Source organism: Pollachius pollachius (genome assembly GCF_949987615.1).
Source record: "Pollachius pollachius genome assembly, chromosome: 14".
In the NCBI taxonomy this organism is placed as follows: domain Eukaryota; kingdom Metazoa; phylum Chordata; class Actinopteri; order Gadiformes; family Gadidae; genus Pollachius; species Pollachius pollachius.
In genome coordinates, this window is record NC_136947.1 from 15,421,213 (window position 1) to 15,441,185 (window position 19,973).

Genomic DNA, 19,973 nt, shown 5'->3' on the forward strand with positions numbered 1-19,973 from the left:
GTAAATGTTGGTACATGTTTGGGCAACATTGTTCAAAAATTCTTACAAATAATTAGAAAAGGCTGTTCGACAACTATTGGCCCATTACCGTAATGACGGCGGATCCCTGTAGGCTACAGAATATATGGGGGCGTGGGGGAGCGCGCAGGAAAAGAAAAAAACATGCTCCCTTCTCTGAGCGCCCATTGGTCCACATTTTCCCTGTGCTGCCACAATACTGAACACACGTGACCTTCCTGTTTTTAGCCAGTTTAACGCATGTACTTTAAAGACAGACCACACTGACGTTAGCCAACATAAGCACGATCATCACTTTCTTAATGTCATCGAGGTAAGATCTCTGCTCGCGCTCTGACATCGCTTGGAGGTGGACCATGGCGGCTGCCACGAGCAGCAACACATCCACCACCACGCTCCAGATAAAGCATTCCAGCAGCGAACATACACGGAAACGCATAGATCCGAGGAGGAGACAAGCTGCGCTGTCTTTTCTCAGCAAGATCTCCTTGGACGGACGGCCAGTGCAAGATGATGCAGACATCCAAACCGAAGAGGATGATTCAGTTGAGGGAAGGACTAGACAGAGCCTGGTTTCCCCAGAACGCTCAATGCATGCGGCGGATGCTGCTGCTGGGGCAGCAGTGGCAGCGACCACGGCCGCCCAGGCGCTCGCTAACCACGCTCTGCAGGCTACAAACCGAGCAAGTTTTGTGACGGGTCCCACTGCTCCCCCCGGGACGGAGTCGGACGGGGATGCGTTCGGGCCTTCCATATTCAGCTCACCCTTCTCTGCGGTCCCAGCCGCGGCTAGAGGGAGGCTGCAGACATACACTCAGGGGGTGCTACCTGCCTCCTTCTCCAGGCAGGGCGCCCAGAACTACAACCTGGAGGGCGGACAGATAGCCAACTCTGCAATAGAGCTGCAGAGGTCAAGGTAATGCAAACTGTCTCTGCAGATGTTTTGGTGTACTGTGTGATGGGAAAGACACACTTGTGACTAGAGTTGTTGAGACAAAATGATGGATAAACCGTTCTTCTCAAAGGAGAAGGTATACTGTTTTTGCAGCTAGAGCAAGTTGTTTTACAACATCATCGATTTATAGTTCATATTTTCATAGAGATGTCTTTGTTTTTAACCAAGACAGGAGCAACAGCTGTGGAGCTGTTACCAAGTTCCCCTGTCCCACTACAAAGCATACCTCCTCGTTCAAGGAATCTCTCTCTGTCTCTCTCCGTCTCTGTCTGTTCGTCTCTTTCTCGCATAGCTATGCTAATAGCCTATAAAAAAAAGTTATTTTGTCTTTACTTGTTCTAAAAACGTGGCACCCAGCTGCCCCTAACCCTGTAATGCAACACCCGCATAACACAACATGGTCAATACACTGTGTGTGTGTGTGTGTGTGTGTGTGTGTGTGTGTGTGTGTGTGTCGTGTATGTCTTTATTATTCTGTGGGTTTACTTGCCATTGAGAATAAAAGGGGAGGGGTGGTGTTGGGGGGGTTGGCTGTCAGTTGCATTTGGCTAACAGTCCTCTTAATGTCCTCACCTACTGTCTGGCCTCTGGGTTAAACACACACACACACACACACACGCACAGCTGAACATGGAGCTGCAACAATTAGCATGCAGCGCTCAATTCATTCTCTCCTTGACCCCAGAGCAGAACTAGCCCAGCCTCTAATACTATTTCACAATCCCATTTATGATGTGATAAAGTTTATAGCTTTATTTTTTTCTATGCATTGTGTTGTAATAAACCATAGCCATTTTTGTTCATTTATAGAATCAACCCCAAAACAAAAGCAAAGACACATGAAGGCTAAGTGTTTGGGTTAGGGTTTATCACACGATTATATTCAGGTGCTCATTAAGAGAAGTTCTGCTGTGCGCCGCCAGGTAAGGTGAGCCAGTAAAAACAAAAAGGACTGGTTTTGTGAAATGTGTTTTTTCTGGACGATGTCCATGCTGGCAGCAGGATCCTGGCGTGTTACCTATTGATGCTCCACCTTTTTCCTCTTACCTCATGCGAGACACTAACAAGAAGTAGAATCTTGTTGTTTTAACAGAGCAAGTCCCACTGCATGGAGAATGTAGAGCGGAGGTATTCTTTTTTTACACTTTCTTCCAATAGGTTGTCCAGTTATTTGTTGTTGATGTGACTCTGCGTGTGTTCCCACACGGCCGTGTGCTCCGGGCTTAACCCCTACCCGGTGTGGGACGGGCCAGGACAGGGTCACTGGCCTGCACAGTGGCCGGATTGTGTTCCCGGGGTTCAATGGGTGAAGGGGAAAAAAAGAAAAAGCATTGAAAATGGTGTTTAAAAAACGAGTTCACCCTGGCTCGGAGCGACAGGATGCCCGGGCTTTCTGAGAGGCTTGCTGGCTCTCCCCTGTCTCCCAACCCCTCCCCTATTTCCACCCCTGGCTGTGTGTTTCACTGTCCGTCGCTTCCTCTCCCAGGAGAAGCAGGGGCAACAGAGGCCCACTCTGCTCTCAAGGCTCCTTGGCCCTGTCTCCCCTGCCGCTCCTCAGGAAGTCCCTCACTGCTTCTGAGTCGCTGCCAAGCGGAGGGGAAAAAAGTATTTCTCAGAGCTCTTAAAGGCCTCGAGACTAGTTCTGATCCATCATATTGATGATGTGGTCGTCTCTTATCTCAAACTTTTATTCATTTTTTAGTTAAAAAAAAAAGAATTGCCTTTCAGTTAGTTTTTTTTTCTCAGGTTAATTTCGCCATTCAATGTTTAAAACACCTCCCATCCCCCCTCCCCCCGCAACTTCATGATATAGTCTTATATCGGACTGACTAGAGGGATCACATTTCCTTTTCTTTAATCAGAACCCCTCCCACGACCTGGACGGCCCAGCGAGTCTCCTCACGTACACACTGTTTGCTTTTCACTGGCTCCAGGAAGCGCCAGAAAGCCCACAGTATTTTAACAAGGGTTAGGCTGCCTCAGCCTTACAGCACAGGAACCACAGCCTCTCGCGCGGCCAGAATAATGCTGTTCTAGTGGTCATCCAGAGCGTGTCTGGGCAATTGGATCACATCCTTCTGGGATATGGGGCTGATTGTTGTTCAGGTTGAGGTCATTGTTGGCATCACCACCAGGTTTATGTAAGAGAAGCTAATTTCTGTTCCACTGGCTCCTGGTTGCCATAGCTGTCAGAAAATATTCCCGGTAAGAATACAGTGTTAGAAAGTGGGCATGATCAGAACCAGGCCCTGACTTGGAGAAGAGGCTGGGTGAGTATCTCACCATGCTTGCCTGTGTTCTGGCCTGTGGAGAACTAGGCACAGGAAGCCACCTTAAGCAGTGGAAGGAGCAAAACCCATAACAACCAGCCGGCTTTATTCTGCTCTTCATTTACGGCGGCTGGATCAAAGGCCTCCCAGCGCATTAGCGTGCGTTTGTACTGGCCCCAACCTGCGCTTCTGTCACATGGAATTTAGGAAAAGTCGGTGGATATCGTGTGGAAGGTTTCAACTTGGATGTGGCTGCAACACACTCTCATTTAAGGTTGACTGCTCTACCAGACAACAGTTTTCGCCCATTATCTGGGTATGGTCAAAGTTACTGCTCCTTGAGAATTGTTAAAGCTTACTTTGCAAATATTTAATATTAGAATTGTATCTAAGTTTTAATGGTTTATGTTTAAATAGAACCTTAGAAACCTTAAGAAAAATGCAATGTGTGTCCTTGATTGAGATCATGGATCCTTAGACATCTCTGTTCACCTCTAAGGATTCAACCTCCCCCTGTCTGACATTTAGAAAGGGGTCGAACCCAAACATCATGACCTTCCTCTCATTCTGCTGCAGAGGAAATATCGAGATCAGCTTCCTATCTTTCCCTTAGTTTGTCTAAAGCCTTCACTCAGAGGTAGTGCTTGGGGCTTATTTCTTTTCTTGTGGCATGAGAATCATTCTCACGAGGAACGCTCGGCCAAAGATCAGGGATTCCGGTACGTCTTTACTGCTTGGTACTTCTCGTCTCACCCTCATCATCCAGCCCCTGGTATGCACTCACCTGTCTTTGTTTGTTCACCCCCCGAGAGACCCTCCAGAGCAGAGTCTTCTTCTCTAAATCCGTCCTCATATTTTCTGTCGCTCATTAACCGGGGCTCTTCAGCCTGCTACTGAAACAGCAGGGGTGGAGGAGGGGAGGGGAGGGCTGTTGAAGCCTGCCAGACGCGGCCCCGATGTGTACAGTGGGTGAAGGGTGGTGCACGATACACACGTGTTCAGTGCCTCTACTGAGCGTTGTGTGCTCAGTGGGGAGACAGGGATGTTTACTGATGCAAGAGATTTAAAGATAGGCGGTCAGGTTGTTGTGGGAGATTTTCTCATACCAGATTCAATTGGGTGTATAATGTACATCACACGTTGGGTGTAGGTGGTAATTGTGTGTGAAACGTCAAGCTAGTCGGGACACGATTGGTCCGGAGCCGGCAGCGGTGTTCACACAGGGGCTCTGATTCAGAGGTTCACGTCGAGTCAACGCAAGTGGGCCGGTCGGGGGAGCAACACAGTTTTCAACACAGTTTCATGTGTTGAAAACTGTGTTTAAAAAAAAAAAAAAAAAAAAAGGATTTCAAGGGCTGGTTCCTCATCCTCCTGCCCTCCCCGTCACCTCTGGTGCCATGCTGAAAGTACACTGTGGTCATGCATAAAGGCTGTAGCACGATCCCACAGTGATCATTGACCACACAAACACTCTGGGGGTAGATGGATTCGCTGGTCTCAAACCAGACAAAGCGAGCAGCTGTAAATGAACCACACAAAGGTTGCATGGGGAATATGAGTTAAACTTTTTTTTGTACGGGATGTCCAAATGGGAACAGGGAACAGGGCGCATCAGCACAGATTCATTACCTTCCAGCTCGTTATGTTCCGTGAATGTGTGATCTGAGTCAATCCTGTTTGTATTCAATGTGCTCAATGATTGGCAGAAGTACAGACCTAGGTGTTAAGATTGAGTTAAGTTCAACACGTTTTAACAGCCAGTGACAGTAACCCATTGGAGGTCAAGATAGTGTCTCACGGTTGTAGAGCCTGGCACAGAACGCTTGCACCCTGTGTTACATTTCAAGCGTTGTAAGTGCCTAATAAATCGAAAAATACTTGCATCAGACTTATTCAGCCAAGTAAAGCTCATTACTTAAGTAGGAAAATCGAGAGATTTATGTAGAAATCTCTTGCTTTTCCCCCCTTGTGTACGAATTTGTTTCATAAGTTAACTGACCTCTATTTACTAATGGAAGGAATGTGTCGTTGAGTTGTTGTGACTAACTCCTGACACTACAAGTCTTGATTCATGACTGTACCGTCTGGTACACACCACAATGGCAAACTGCCATTGCTAAATCTGTGTTTACTTGCTTTGCACATTGATCACAGTGAGTAGATAAGACATTGCCGTATTAAGAATTGGTTCATGACATGCCAATTGTTTGACTTCTCCCAAAGGTTAGGCCTCATTAAAATCGTTGGACAAATGGCAGAGATGTTGGGGTTGATATTATTGTTTTTTTTCTGAAATGTCTCATCACCTCCCCATCTTCCCCCTCCCTGTCTGTCGCTCCTCCAGACGGAGACTCATCTCCCAGCGCTCCTCCCTGGAGACCCTGGAGGACATTGCGGAGAACGCTCCTCTGCGCAGGTACCCATCCCTCCACCCAGGGACTCGCCCTGGCCACAGAAAGGCCCTGCCCGCACCCTCTTCCAAAAGGCTGCTGATGTCACACGAGGATCTCATCGCGTGGCTCTGCCTTCTCCCTGTTCAGTGGCTGACAGCTTTTTGTCTTTTTTCTTCTCTTGCTCCTCCAGATGCCGAACCCTATCGGGTTCGCCGCGACCAAAGAGCTTCAAGAAGATCCACTTCATCAAGAACATGAGGCAACACGATATGCGCAACGGAAGGTATGGGGGCCAACAATGCCATGCCCCAGTCCATAACAAGGGCTCCCAGTGGATAATGGCTTGGTCACCCCCCAACACCCCCCCTTACAAGTCGATGAACTGCAGTTTCACCGATTCTCAGATTACGAAGCAAATCTCAGGAGGCGAGCTTATCCTTTTGTATTTGGCCATTAATACTAATAGTTGAATTGTAATTGGTTATTTATGGAATTTTAAATATATTCAGTGTGCAGTGTAATTAGCTATTGATCCTTAGTGGGATAACAGTTTGGAATACTGTCTATTAGATCCACATCAATGTAGAAACTCTTGGTTCCACCCTAAAAGCAACTTGAATAATTTTCCGTTCCACTCTTCACCATAAACAAAATGCAGATATACCTGCAGAAAGTCACTTCTCAAAGCTAGTATTTATTATACTTTAATGGTTAATGATATTTTTTGTTGGACAGGCCTCCAGGCAGTTTTTGTCCTCCTAGTCTCAAATTATTTGTAGCATTTGGTTTGTACGACAAGAAGGATAACGTGGATAAGAGCCCAAAAAAACCCTTGTTATTACCCAATGTGTGGACCATGAGGTCAGGGCCATTTATTTAATTAATCCCTGTTCTGTCACCATGGCCTGAAATCCATTTGTTACTAAAGTGGATTGAAGGCAAACCGGATTTAGCGGTATCGCAGATGACCCGTGAGTGTAAACGTGACGTATTTATAGACTTTCTGACACTGTTACACACAGTTATGCGCTCTTTCGTGAGATGTGTTATGGTCTGGTTTTTATCAAAGTAAAAAAAAGCTTTTTCTGAAACGAGCACTAGAAAATGGCCCAGTTTTCAACTGCCCAGCCACACCCCTCCACACCTCTCCACGCCGTCCCACCTACATTCACGATGCCCCCTTCACGTTCAAGTCTCCCTTAGGTTTTCTGTTTTCTACTGGATTCCGCTCTAGAAAACCGCCTCCCACTTAACCTGAACTCCTAAACACCTAGATGTTTTAAGTAGCCTTATTTGCCTATTTTTTTTGTTTTTATAGGATAGTCCTTATCAGTGCCCGGAGATCCTTCTATAGTGTATTTTCTGTGCTGCCTTATCGAGATTGTAGCCAAGCAGGGTATGTATCCGACAGCATGCCATACTCTATATTTTTGTCTCCCGCCTGTACTCCCTCTCCCTTTTTATTTTTCCCGCCTTTATTTTTCCTCTTTGGATGTACTCTCCTGTAGCCGGTGATACATTGTCAAGGGATGGTTGTGGCGCTACTTAAATGCTATTTAATTATAACATCCTGTCCTTTTTGTAGTCCTAAAAAATGGAAGTTGATTCCATTCTTGAAAGTACTATAAGAAAAAGTCTGTGGTGAACAAAGTCAATGGGGACTGAAAGAGCTATTTTGTTTTACAACATTAATATACAGTCTGCTCATGAAACTTGAAGCTTTAATAAGCCTTCCGCTGTTTGTTGTAGTTTAATTTAGTGTCTTGATAACATACCTGATGAAAGGCTTATTAAAGTTTAATTGTCAAGTAGCATTATTACTGTAAGATATGAATATTACAAGATTTTACGTTTCATTGGCCTTTGTTAACCACACGTAACTAATAATTTGGTCAATCTAAATAAACGTTATTCGGGGGTCAAGGAATCCTGGATCTGAAATGACCAGTTATTAGGACTACAAACTGTCAGGTTATATTAATAACATTATCTACAACGGTGGTCTGCAATGGGCTGATGACGCTTGATTCTATGTTTGTTTATTTCTACCGCTAATCTACAAACAATTGTAGACTCCTATTGCTTCTTTTTTTCCCCTCGGTTTTTTGCTCGGGCAACTTCCCGATTTTTGTCAGCGTTTTTTTCCTTCAAGTTGACTCGTTTTTGTCAGTTACTGCCGCCGGCTTCGCTGTTATTGCCCTCCTTCCCCTTACCATAACGTAACCCAACGGTCACTGACAATCTTAGCGCAACCTCTAGTGGTCCTCACCTCAAGATGTGCTTCGTCCTGATATGCTCTATGTCAATGTGTGGTGGATCTGTTCAGAGACTGCAAATGCACTCAAAACCTTTCCCTCCAGAGGAACACACACACACACACACACACACACACACACACACACACACACACACACACACACACACACACACACACACACACACACACACACACACACACACACACACACACCAGCTGGTTTAACATTAACCACTGGTGTTCATTTCTCTGCGCGTGTTTAGATAACACTTTTCTTGGTAAGCTGAAGAGAACCCTTTTGAGGCTTATCTGTCTGTAAAGATTCTTCCGGTTTCTTTTCAATTTAAGTCATGACACATGAAACGGCCGGTATTTATGTTTTGTGTCTATGTGCGTGTGGCCCTCAGTTAAGTGAAGAAAGTTGCTCCATTTTTTTCTGTGGAATTCACAAAGCCAGCCAAAACAGTGGCGGGTCAAGGGTTAATGAAGCCCCTCCAGTGATATCTCTGAGACTGACTGCTCAATCTCGCTAATTAACATTTTACAGTTGGTTGCCTGACACCAGATGGCTCGGGCCAATGTTTGTGTCACGATGAAACGATATAGTCACAGTAGCCGTCATCTCTGGTGACTGCTTCGCATGCAACAGCTTATTTTAGTTCCCACACATTGATGCTTACAGCAAAGATGTTTGTCTGGTGTTATTGAATACCCACGGCCCCATTATCGTGATCACTTATACCTCTGTCTCCTGCCCTGATTTCAGATTTCTGTTATTTTAATAAGTAGCCCAGTCCTCTGGAGTCCCGCCTCAGTTAGTAGGTTGAATCCTCAGCAGCCAACACTGCTCCCGTTTCTAGACCCCATCCTCCTAACCAGACCGTCCTAGATCTGTTTCTCATTGGCTCAAAGTCTAATGTAGACTTTCGCTAGATCATTATGAGCTTTTACCAGTATATATAAATGATGCATAATGTAATGATTTAAATACAATCTATACAATAAAACAGCAGAGCCTTTGAACCGTCGGTGAATGAACGAAAACCGTCCTGCCTGGACGGCAGCACTCAGACTAACATGGGAATGTGTTAAGTCAGTGGTTGTTTGTTCTGCATGCAGCCGGACAGCCTTGTCTCCGACTCCCCCCTCCCCGCCCTCCTCTCTGTCCCACAGGCTGATGGCTGAATGTTTATGTATGTTTCTGGCCAGACTTTAAAGGGGTCAACCAAAAAAACGAAGAAGCTTTTAGCCTCCCCTTTCATTTCCTTTTTTGCGGTTTCTTTTTTAGATCGGGTCTTTCATGTCTCTGTCTTTCATGTGGGCGGTTTCATGTGCTGGTGGGTCCGCCGCCCGGGGACGTCCCCGTCTGTAGTGTGACCGTCAACAAGGCGGGCCCCGTGTCCCAGGCTGGGGGCCCGTCTCACAGATAACACTGTTCCCATCACAGAAGAACGGGGCCCCCTAATGAGACAACCACACACACATTATTGATATCTCACGAATAAGGTGTAGAGAACCACTGGTGAAAGAAAAGGATTAAATGGACCAGTCAGCTGAATACAGAAGAATAGTGCACCCAAGTCTAAGACAAGCCCTGCTCATTCAAGTGGAGGATAAGGTCCTTAACCTCCATTCCCTTGCATCCCATGTGCGGCCCACAGAGACTTTACTCAAACAAGGCCCTGCCAGCTGTTTTCTCCACCAGCGCCGTTGATACGCACAATGGTAACCTCGGGAAAATCTCCCATGCTAGCATGGCATTTCATGCGCTGTCGTCAAGCTGCAGGAGCGCTCAGCCCCAAGCCGCGATTTCCTCCTAGCATCTCCTCCGCAACCCTCCCCTTCCCTGCATGAACTGGGCCAAAGGAAGTGTGTGTGTGTGTGTGTGTGTGTGTGTGTGTGTGTGTGTGTGTGTGTGTGTATGTGTGTGTGTGTGAGAGTGAGAGAGAGGGTCTTCCAGGTGGAGGGTGAGACGACTTGCGAAGCCTTCATTTTATATATTATATAACTGTTTGATCGGGATGGGGGGAAACATGATCTGTAGCACCCGAGGATGCTGTGGGGTCCTGGGGGAGCTCAAAAGGGTCCTGGGGGTTCCTGGGGGTGCTCTAAAGGGTGCTGGGGGGTCCTGGGGGAGCTCTAAAGGGTGCTGTGCCCGACAGGGATGTGAAGCCGGAGGGCGGGCGCCAGCGCCACCCTTCGGGGGGGGTCAGCGCCAAGGAGATGGTGATCGGGCTGGAGGGGGTGGAGCTAGGAGCCGACGGGAAGGTAAGGAGCCACAGATGTTTGGGATATTATAAGATATCGGATCATATTCAAACAATAAAATGAAAGAAATATCACCTAGCACCTCTTTTTTATCTTGTTCGTGCCTTTAGTCCCCCTCCTCCCTGTGCCACTAACTCCATGTCCCCCACCACCACCACCCACAGACGGTATCCTACACGCAGTTCATGTACCCCACCAACGTCCTGGGCGGCCGCAGGAACACCATCGACTCCACCTCGTCCTTCGCCCAGTCCCGCAACGCCAGCCACCGCAGCCTGAGCCTGGCGCGCCTCAACAGCAACCAGAGCAGCCTGGACACGGGTGAGCTGCAGGGGCAGGTTCATGGGGGTTAGTCTATTATATGGGGGTAAGTCTAGCCTTTGGGGTTTAGTCTAGCCTATTGGGGTTAGTCTAGTCTATGGGGGTTAGTCTAGTCTATGGGGTTAGTCTAGCCTATTGGGGTTAGTCTAGTCTATGGGGGTTAGTCTAGTCTATGGGGGTTAGTCTAGTCTATGGGGGTTAGTCTAGTCTATGGGGTTAGTCTAGTCTATGGGGTTAGTCTAGTCTATGGGGGTTAGTCTAGTCTATGGGGGTTAGTCTAGTCTATGGGGTTAGTCTAGTCTATGGGGTTAGTCTAGTCTATGGGGGTTAGTCTAGTCTATGGGGGTTAGTCTAGTCTATGGGGGTTAGTCTAGTCTATGGGGGTTAGTCTAGTCTATGGGGGTTAGTCTAGTCTATGGGGTTAGTCTAGTCTATGGGGGTTAGTCTAGTCTATGGGGTTAGTCTAGTCTATGGGGTTAGTCTAGCCTATTGGGGTTAGTCTAGTCTATGGGGGTTAGTCTAGTCTATGGGGTTAGTCTAGTCTATGGGGTTAGTCTAGTCTATGGGGTTAGTCTAGTCTATGGGGGTTAGTCTAGTCTATGGGGGTTAGTCTAGTCTATGGGGTTAGTCTAGTAAATGGGGGTTAGTCTAGTCTATGGGGGTTAGTCTAGTCTATGGGGTAAGTCTAGTCTATGGAGGTTAGTCTAGTATACGTGGTTTGGTCTAGACTATGGGGGTTAGTCTGGTCTATAGGGGTTAGTCTAATCTATGAGGGTTAGTTTAGTCTGCAGGAGGTGAGTCTACTCTGTAGGGGTTAGTCTTAACTTTAAGGGTTCTATAGGGGTAAGTCTACAGGGGGTAAGTGTAAGAAGGAGAAGGATTTAATTGATATGGCGCTTTTCTCTCACTCAAAGACGCTTTACACAGAAGGGGGGGACCTAACTCACCACCACCAATGCGTAGCACCCACTTGGGTGATGCACATGGAGTTTAGTCCACAGGGGTGGACGGCTCCTCCAAGAGCAGAATCTACTTTATCTAGAAAAAATCATACCATTTGGAACGTGCTTTAATTTTTTATTCAGTTTTCTTATTATTCTTATTATTCTTATTGTTATGCTTATTCTCTAGCCACATTGGAATATTGTTATTTTACAGAAGATGATCGCTCCAGTAGGGTTTTGTTTGTTTTTGACCTTGAATGTTTGTGTTATGCAAGCTTTGAGCAAGGCTGTTCTCTCACCAACTTTATTTTCCTTCGTGCCTCAAACACTTCAAGTTTGTTTTACTTCAGCTAGTGAAATAATCAGAATTCAAGACTACATAGTCATAACAAGATAGCAGCGCATAATTGTTATAATGATGAAAACTACAATACACATTTTGTCTCCATTTTGTGTTGTCTAAATCATATGACAATTCTTGCAATGAAACCTCAGGAGTCTGTCAGTGCTTCAACGCAAACGGCCCAAAATAGACTTAATTTGTTATTCCAAAACAATATCTTAACAACGTAACTAAAATAGACAAAGATAGCTTGGCACTGGGCTTGCCAGAGAATAGTGAAACACACTGACACAATGCTCACTCTGTGTTCAATCAACACAGAACTCCCAGTTCCACGGTAGGGCTCTGTTTAAAGTTGTTGATTCAATGTGTCACCATTTTTCACAGTCGCTTCTGTTTCATTTTTTTTTTCATCCTTTAATTAATATTCTGTCTTGTGCAGCACAACTGGTTCTGCTTTTCATGAACAATGCAAAGGGGTTTGACACCCAGTGGGGGGGGGGGAACCCAGGCTTAGAAATGTACGTGCGCAATGTTGGAGAAAAGTACCACACAGTATTGACCGGCCTTTACTAGTGTTTTATAGAAGAAAATGCACCCGCTGAATGGGATCGTTGGTCTGATCTGTTGTGTTGTGGTGTTGTGTTGTGCTGTTCGATCCCCATGCAGGCAACGATGTGGGGGACCTCCGAGAGTACGACCCCAACCTGCTGGACGACCCGCAGTGGCCCTGTGGGAAGCACAAGCGAGTCCTCATCTTCCCCTCCTACATGGTGAGAACACGCTCACAGCCAGCACACGAAACACCATCAGGACGGATAACAAAAACACTGCAGCCAGCACCCTCGCCGGCCCGCCCCCGAGAGGAGAACTGGAACTTTGTTTTGGTCGCAAACATGTTTTTCTGTAGTCGTTCAGCCCCAGATAAACGACCATATGTTGTGTGAATCCAAGTCGTTTTGGTTAGAGTTTTCCGCTGCTCCCTTTCGGTCCCGACTGAATACAAGGTTAAGGAGGGAGGGGGCACCCCCCCCTCTACACTGTGTGAAACGGCCTCCTGGGCCAGATCTACTGTTGGAGTGCAGCCAGAACCGTCTGTCACACTACTTAAATCAATGAAGTCATTGGCCTCAGATATCTGTGTCTGTGTGTGTCTGTGTCTGTGTCTGTGTCTGTGTCTGTGTGTGTGTGTGTGTGTGTGTGTGTGTGTGTGTGTGTGTGTGTGTGTGTGTGTGTGTGTGTGTGTGTGGGTCGCTTTCGGTCTGTCTGTGTCACTCAATCAGCTCTCACTAATTGTGCCATATGCCATACATCACCTTGTTCCCTGCCCTACAAGCCGGTGAGACCTCTTAACAATGCCTCATTCGTTGTGACTGTAAGAATCCTCCCTTTTCCAAGTTAAATACTGAATACTTTTTCAGACACAGATGTTTTTTAATCTGTGTCTGAAAAGAATGTCCATTGTGGCTTTGTTTTGTTTTTGGTGAGCGGGAAGGGAGGTTTACAGACGACAGACTCATTCTTTGCCCGGCAGTGTTGTTCTTGCGTAGACTGGCAGAGTACACACACAGACGGACAGAGTAGGGGCGCGCTCGGCTCATTCAAGGCCAGACTGTGTTTTCCTTCCCTGCCCCCATATGGAGTCCCAGCATCCACAACGCTGGGACAATAGCTTTTGTGTTCCCGCTACAGGAATGCTACAAGTCCGATTTTGAATGCTTCACTCCAGGGGACCGATGCAAAACACCGAGTTGTTATTGAAACGTGTGTCGTGCCAAGTTGTGCAAGCTAAATATTTGGCGTTTTCTCCCCTCGTACTCTGAATGCCAGGAAGACAATAGACGGGTCATCTGTTGATTCCATGTACGGCGGGGTCCCCTTTGAACGCCGGCCTCACAGTCAGTGAGCAGAAAGGACGGCACGTGTTACATTTATTAAATCTGAATTTGATCTATTTTGTTTTAGAATGTGAAATACCTGGATTAATTAGAATAAGGCAACTATATGGGAGATGGTTTTGATCAGTTTATCTGGGGGATTTTGAAGCACCCATTGATAAGTCCTAGTTCATATTTTCTGACCAAAAGCCTATTGTGCAGAATGGACCCAAAGCATATCCATCCCAAATTATTTTTTTCTTTTCAATATTATTTGAAAGCGACCATGTGCAATTACAACATGAAGGTAACCATTTGATGCATCGTACCAGAGTTAACCTTAGGCTTATTAACATCTGCAGTCCCTAGGTACAAATAAATACAACACATATGGAAACATCAGTCATTACTCAACCAGTAAGGACATGTAACAAACTCCCAATCCCAGAAGTCCCCCAAACTGAACCAAAACAATAGACCAACAACACCGTGAGGCCCCATTCTCTGAAGACAGAACAACACCCGATCACAGCTATTGGGTGTCCCCGGGTACATTTCCAGCCTCCCAGTTTCCTCCTGCCTCCTATTGGTCAGTGTGTGGGCGGAACGTATCCCCCGAGCGCCGCGTCCATCTTCTCACCCTGTCACGTCGGGGGGGTGATGGAAGAGCAGGGGCCCCTCCGGCGTGGCCCCCTTGTGACCCCTGACCCCCGTGTCTCGTGTTCCCTCTCTCCTCCAGACCACAGTGATCGAGTACGTGAAACCCTCGGACCTCAAGAAGGACATGAACGAGACCTTCAAGGAGAAGTTCCCCCACATCCGGCTGACGCTCAGCAAAATCCGGAGGTAAAGATAAAAAATAGGACGCGAGATGCGACCGGAGTGCTGCCGTACTACCTGTCGCGCTACCATCGCTGGCTGTTGTTGGGTTGTTTGGATTGCATGCATAAAGCGCTGTTGCATAACCACCCCCTCCCCCCCCCCCCCCCCCCCCCCCGCCCGCCCCCGACATGCGAGTCGGTGACAGGTCGGTTGATTGGAGACTTAAAGCCATGCTATTCGTCACATATTACCTGCTCCCAGCAAGCTGAAGCAAGTTCACTGGTTGTGGGAGGAGTATGTGGGGGTAGTTGTGTCAGCCTGCATGTGCAGGGCAAACCCTGTGTCGCAAGTAGATAGAAGAAGCAGAAGTTATGTCATTCATTTTGAATCCCCGCAGTCTGAAGAGGGAGATCAGGAAGCTGGCGCAGGACGAGTGTGGCTACGGCGAGCCCACGGTGGCCATGGCGTTTGTCTACTTTGAGAAGCTGGTGCTGCAGGGAAAGCTCAACAAGCAGAACCGCAAGCTGTGCGCCGGCGCCTGCCTCCTGCTGGCCGCCAAGATCGGCGGCGACCTCAAGAAGCACGAGGTCAAGCACCTGATCGACGTGAGTGTCCCGCCCGCCCGAGGGCCTGTGCGAAGAGGGCCGCCGCTCGACTGGGATGGATTCATGTGTTCAATGTCTGAAGGAAGTGGAAGATTCATGCCAGTTTAATGTTGTTTCTTGGTGGTACTTCCAAATCTTAAAGGGGGCCTATTTTGGATGTTCATTATCCATTAGAAGCCACTTTAAATTCTGCACCATCACATGGGAGGGTCCACTACTAGGGGGCGGAGTCTGAAATGTCTTTTACTGGCTGATCAATACCCTTTTTTAGCTTTTAGAGAGATCATAATTAATGTGTTGCTGCAGCTCCTTCTTAATAATAAATAGACATGAACATGTTCTAACGTCTTTCAGAAACTGGAAGAGAAGTTCAGAGTGAACCGCCGGGAGCTGATAGCCTTTGAGTTCCCGGTGCTGGTGGCCCTGGAGTTCAACCTGCATCTGCCCGAGCACGAGGTCATGCCCCACTTCAGACGCCTCGTCCAGACGTCCTAACGCCACGCCCTGTCGGGACGGGCGGGGCGGCCGGCTAGGCTCTCCTCCTCCTGATCTCCAATCATCTCGCATCATCTCAGATCACCTCCAATCATTCACGCCACGCTGGCCTTTCCTCTCAGAGACCTGAAATCTGCCAAAGTGACTCACTCTTAAATAGTTTTCGGGGCCGTCCTTCGACATTTATTCTCTGTGTTTCTACACAAGTCGTGCACGTTCCTTGAAGTTTGAAGGCTCCGACCGGTTCATTTTTTTCTTCATTGTGATTTTTTTTTCTAGTTTGTGGTTTTTGGATCGCATCTCTCACATTTTTCAGCCACTAAGAGGTCTCTTGGTGATGTTTTGGCAAAGGGTTGTCAAAGGAAAAACTTTCCGATGTCAAATTTCTTCATATTTTTTCACTTGTTTCCTGTTCATGAATGTCATGATCATTGCCTTTTGACAAGCATGACTTTATGAACGCTGCAGCCTCTTTAGCAATTGGTTTTGGCTGGATTTGTACTCTTCTCTATAGAACATTCTCTACAGAAATGTGTCGCTCAATCGCAGCCCCCTCCCCAATCACTACAAGTGCACTCCTGGAAGATTATAGGGAACGGGAAGAGGGGATCAGTTTTCATCCTCTTATTTTTGGAACAAATCTGGAAAAAATGAGTCATGTGACCATACTTTATATGATTTCTTATTTTCTATCGTTCCTCCTTCTTTTATTTTTTTTTACAGACCACTATCTGCATGGTATCTGACATTTTGAAAGTACTTGTGTAAAGTACAAACTTGATGGGGCGACTGTTGTTGTATCTTTTACAACATACAAAGTATTGGATTGTTTTTTAATTGTAAAATGTTTTGCTTTGGAACTATACTAACCAGAAACTTGTACTTTAAGCGTGCTATTTCCCCATGCTCTATGTTAGAGTGTATTCCCAGCACTGGAACAGTGCTTCGTTGGGGGTCAGGAGAGAAAAGTACGAATGACTATAATGTATTAACCAATGGTCACTTATTGGTTTTTTCGGTGGGACGTCTGCGGATTGGTGCCGCAGAGCAAGGCACTATCAACATGTCTCGTGATTCACACGAAGGACATCCACTCCGGCCCGAGCTGTAGCAGGGTGAAAGGGAACGAAGGCATTTCCCCACATCGTATGAATATAGCGTCATACTTTGGACCATAACTTGAATTTGTTATTTCATACATAAAGCTCGGGTACGCCACCTTTTTTTCAAACGAGCCAGAGTCGATTCGATTTCTAAAGTATCCAACCAAAAACATCCCAACCCCTCCTTTCAGGCCTCAAGCCAACGCCACTACGCCAGAACACATGAAGGTGTACTACCTACGATGACCAGCGGCCGGGCCTCTGACGGCCACACTTTTTCCATTTCTTTGTCAGAATTGGATTCATTGATTCATTGAATAAAGAAATGCTTCTAAAATACATGGCCTACCCTAGCTTTAAAGGTCCCCTTGTTTACCACTAGGTGTGATGTTGATTGGCTGATTAGTACGTCCCCCCTTTTGTGACATCACTGGTTGGAGGGTCCACCAAGACGTATGGAGAGATCCACCTACCGGTACCTGGTGGACTGAACCAATTGGTAGGCTGGTCTATCCATCATACAACTGGGTGGACCCGCCCATGTGTGATGTCACTAGAGGAGATGTAGAAATTGCTTCTAACAGAAAATCCATGCCATACCTGGTTGTAAACTATGGGTCATTTAAAGGCGCAGTGTGTTGAATTAAGTGGGATCTTACAGGATGGCCTTGGCAGAAATGGAATGTAATGTTCATAAGTATGTCTTGATTAGTGTTTGATCCCTTAAATTACGAACCATTTTGTTCTGACCTTAAAATGAGCTCTTGATATCTACATAGGCAGCGGGTCCTATTCCAATTCCACGGGGCACCGCCATGTTTCTAAAGTGGCACACAACGGACAAACATTGCTAAGGTTATCGCTAAAGCCGTACAACAATGCGGACGGTTAACAATAATAATCGTACTTGTAAGGTTTGACCTAGTTTCATGGATCAAATAACTAGGAATACAATTTACAATTCTATCAAGGAATCTTATCACCTGAAACTGCTACTAGATGCTATCGTAGATTACACCAAGTCACGACTGGCCCCTTTAAAACCAGTAATCCACGTCAGCCCCGCCCATGTTGTTATAAAGGGAGGGGTGGTGGGGGGGATTCAGTTGCTTGTATTCTGCTACCTCACCGCTGGGTGCCACTAAATCATTCACACTGCACCTTTAAGAGAAGAAAAGAAATGCAACGTGACCAAAAATAATATGATTGATTGATTTAATTGTTGCCTTTTTCGGGGTCTTTTTATGGCATGATTGGTGGATGACGGCAGCTTGATTGAAAATGCTATTTGGTCTGAATCATGTAGCGTCTCAGAGAGAACCACTGCGTATTACGAGGCCTCTAGATCAGAAAAGATGGCCTACTTGAAATTGAAAATGATAATGTGTTCAGTACTGTTGCAAAGGTATTCATGATGGTTTATTTAAACATGGGCCAACAGGCTTCACTAAATTCTGATTCAAATTTCGAACAGATTGCCGAGTTTAAGGTGAATTACAGATGGCAAACACAAAGATAACACTAATCTCACACACACACACACTTAAATTCTTCACTAGACAGCTCATGGACAACAACTCATGAGCTCATGTGTATGTTTGTAAATAATCTGCATTGCTTGTTCAATTAAAACAAAGAGTCTTATGAAATATCTGCTCAGTGTCTGCATGAATACACAAGCGCCGCTATTATCTGCCCCTGCCACCAACCAAGTGACCTAACCTCCCTGGCGGCTGCAGCGGTCGGCGCGGTGCGCACTCTGTGAGGCCCTTTCCCCTCCATCAGCTGGAGCCCTCCAGGCCTGGCCATGATGTAAATGAACTCGGTGCATGTGGCTCTGATGCAATCCGATATGGGTTGTTTCTCTCTGTGAGAGATGGAGGGAGAGAGAGAGAGAGAGAGTGAGGGACCTCTGCCTGACAAGTAGCCAATGTAAACAAGGCCCACAGTCACGCCAGTCTCGTGCTGCCATCAAAACAAACCGGGCCGGTATTAGCGCGCGGTTTCTACAGGCATACGTGGATGCTGAGCCCCCCTTCCATTGACCACCTAATTCCCCCCCCTCAACCCTTCATAAAGGGGCTTATTGATAGCGGCACGCCAATCAATTGGAGCCCTCATTGTGAAAGTATTCGTGGCCTACCGTCCTATCATGCATTTAAAACAGCATTCAGCTGAGATGGCAGTTTGCCTCCTACACACACACACACACACACACACACATTCCCTTGCCCGCATGATACAGTGACTAAGGGCTGGTCACGTGGTCTAACCCAGCCCTCTCCCGCTGTCTCCAGTCTCTCCTTCCATGGGGGTGTGTAAACAAACTCAGTTGTATAAGGTGGCTTGTAGGGCCGAAGGTTCACCACCAGTGCGTTTAGCGCCAACGAACACTGCACTAATGAGACATAATAAAAGGGAGTGGACCGGGCTCGTAGTTTAATATCAGCAGGAATACAGAGGGAAGGAATCTGATAGGCACTTTAGAGTTCAGCCATTAGCTCACACTGTGTGTGTGTGTGTGTGTGTGTGTGTGTGTGTGTGTGTGTGTGTCTGTGTGTCTGTGTGAAAGTGAATGTGTGTGTACGTGCGTTTCCATGGAAACCTCGATCCGGTGAGTGTTACATGTAACACCAGTGTTGCTAGTGAGGAGTTGACCCAGCAGGTGAACTCCAAAAATCGGATCCGGGCGCCATGTTTTGAGATGGTTATCCAATCCCTTTGTTCCATGCTAAGAGGCGATTTTGGAAGACAACCGACCCCGATGTAACAGAAAGCCAGTGACGCAGGACCTGACATTAAATGCCCTGTTAGCTTATTCATTGAAGGATCCTGTTGAATGGAAAAACGATTCAACAGCTAAAGCAGTTTAGCTGTGTTTGCCGGTACAGCCTTTGGGGAAATGGTCCTCAGTCAAGCAAACAGAGTATACAGTCATACATCTATAACCCTGACTGTGGACAGTTTGGGTAGTGCGCCAACATGCTTCTTACTTGACCAGTTTGTACCATTTCTGTCAGATTGATCCAATCTCTCAGTTATATGGAACAGTGAGATCCCCTTTATCTATTGATTTCCATCGCTTTTGTCAGGGTTATCGTAACTCTTCCAAACGTGCAACCCAATCTTTGGCCCACCTGAACTAATACATGTTGGATATATATATATTTTTTCACTATTTCTGTCAAGTTTCTCTCACATCTCCTGTCAGATTTATCCGATCTCTCTCAAACTTGTAACCTAGAGCTTTGGCACACTTGAACCAAGAAAAGGGTGAACATAATTTCGTTTTTTTTGATACA

At 46.6% G+C, this 19,973-nt stretch overlaps 1 protein-coding gene across 1 annotated transcript; it reads left to right on the plus strand.

Annotated features, from left to right (window-relative positions):
- Positions 1-307: 307 nt before the first annotated feature.
- cables1 (Cdk5 and Abl enzyme substrate 1) lies at positions 308-18,256 on the plus strand. The gene is made up of 10 exons (XM_079750772.1): positions 308-934; positions 5,588-5,659; positions 5,827-5,919; positions 6,955-7,032; positions 10,056-10,161; positions 10,326-10,482; positions 12,439-12,542; positions 14,386-14,492; positions 14,866-15,073; positions 15,428-18,256. The coding sequence occupies exons 1-10, from the start codon at positions 375-377 to the stop codon at positions 15,566-15,568; spliced, it is 1,626 nt and encodes a 541-aa protein (XP_079606898.1). The 5' UTR covers positions 308-374; the 3' UTR covers positions 15,569-18,256.
- The last annotated feature ends 1,717 nt before the right edge of the window (positions 18,257-19,973 follow it).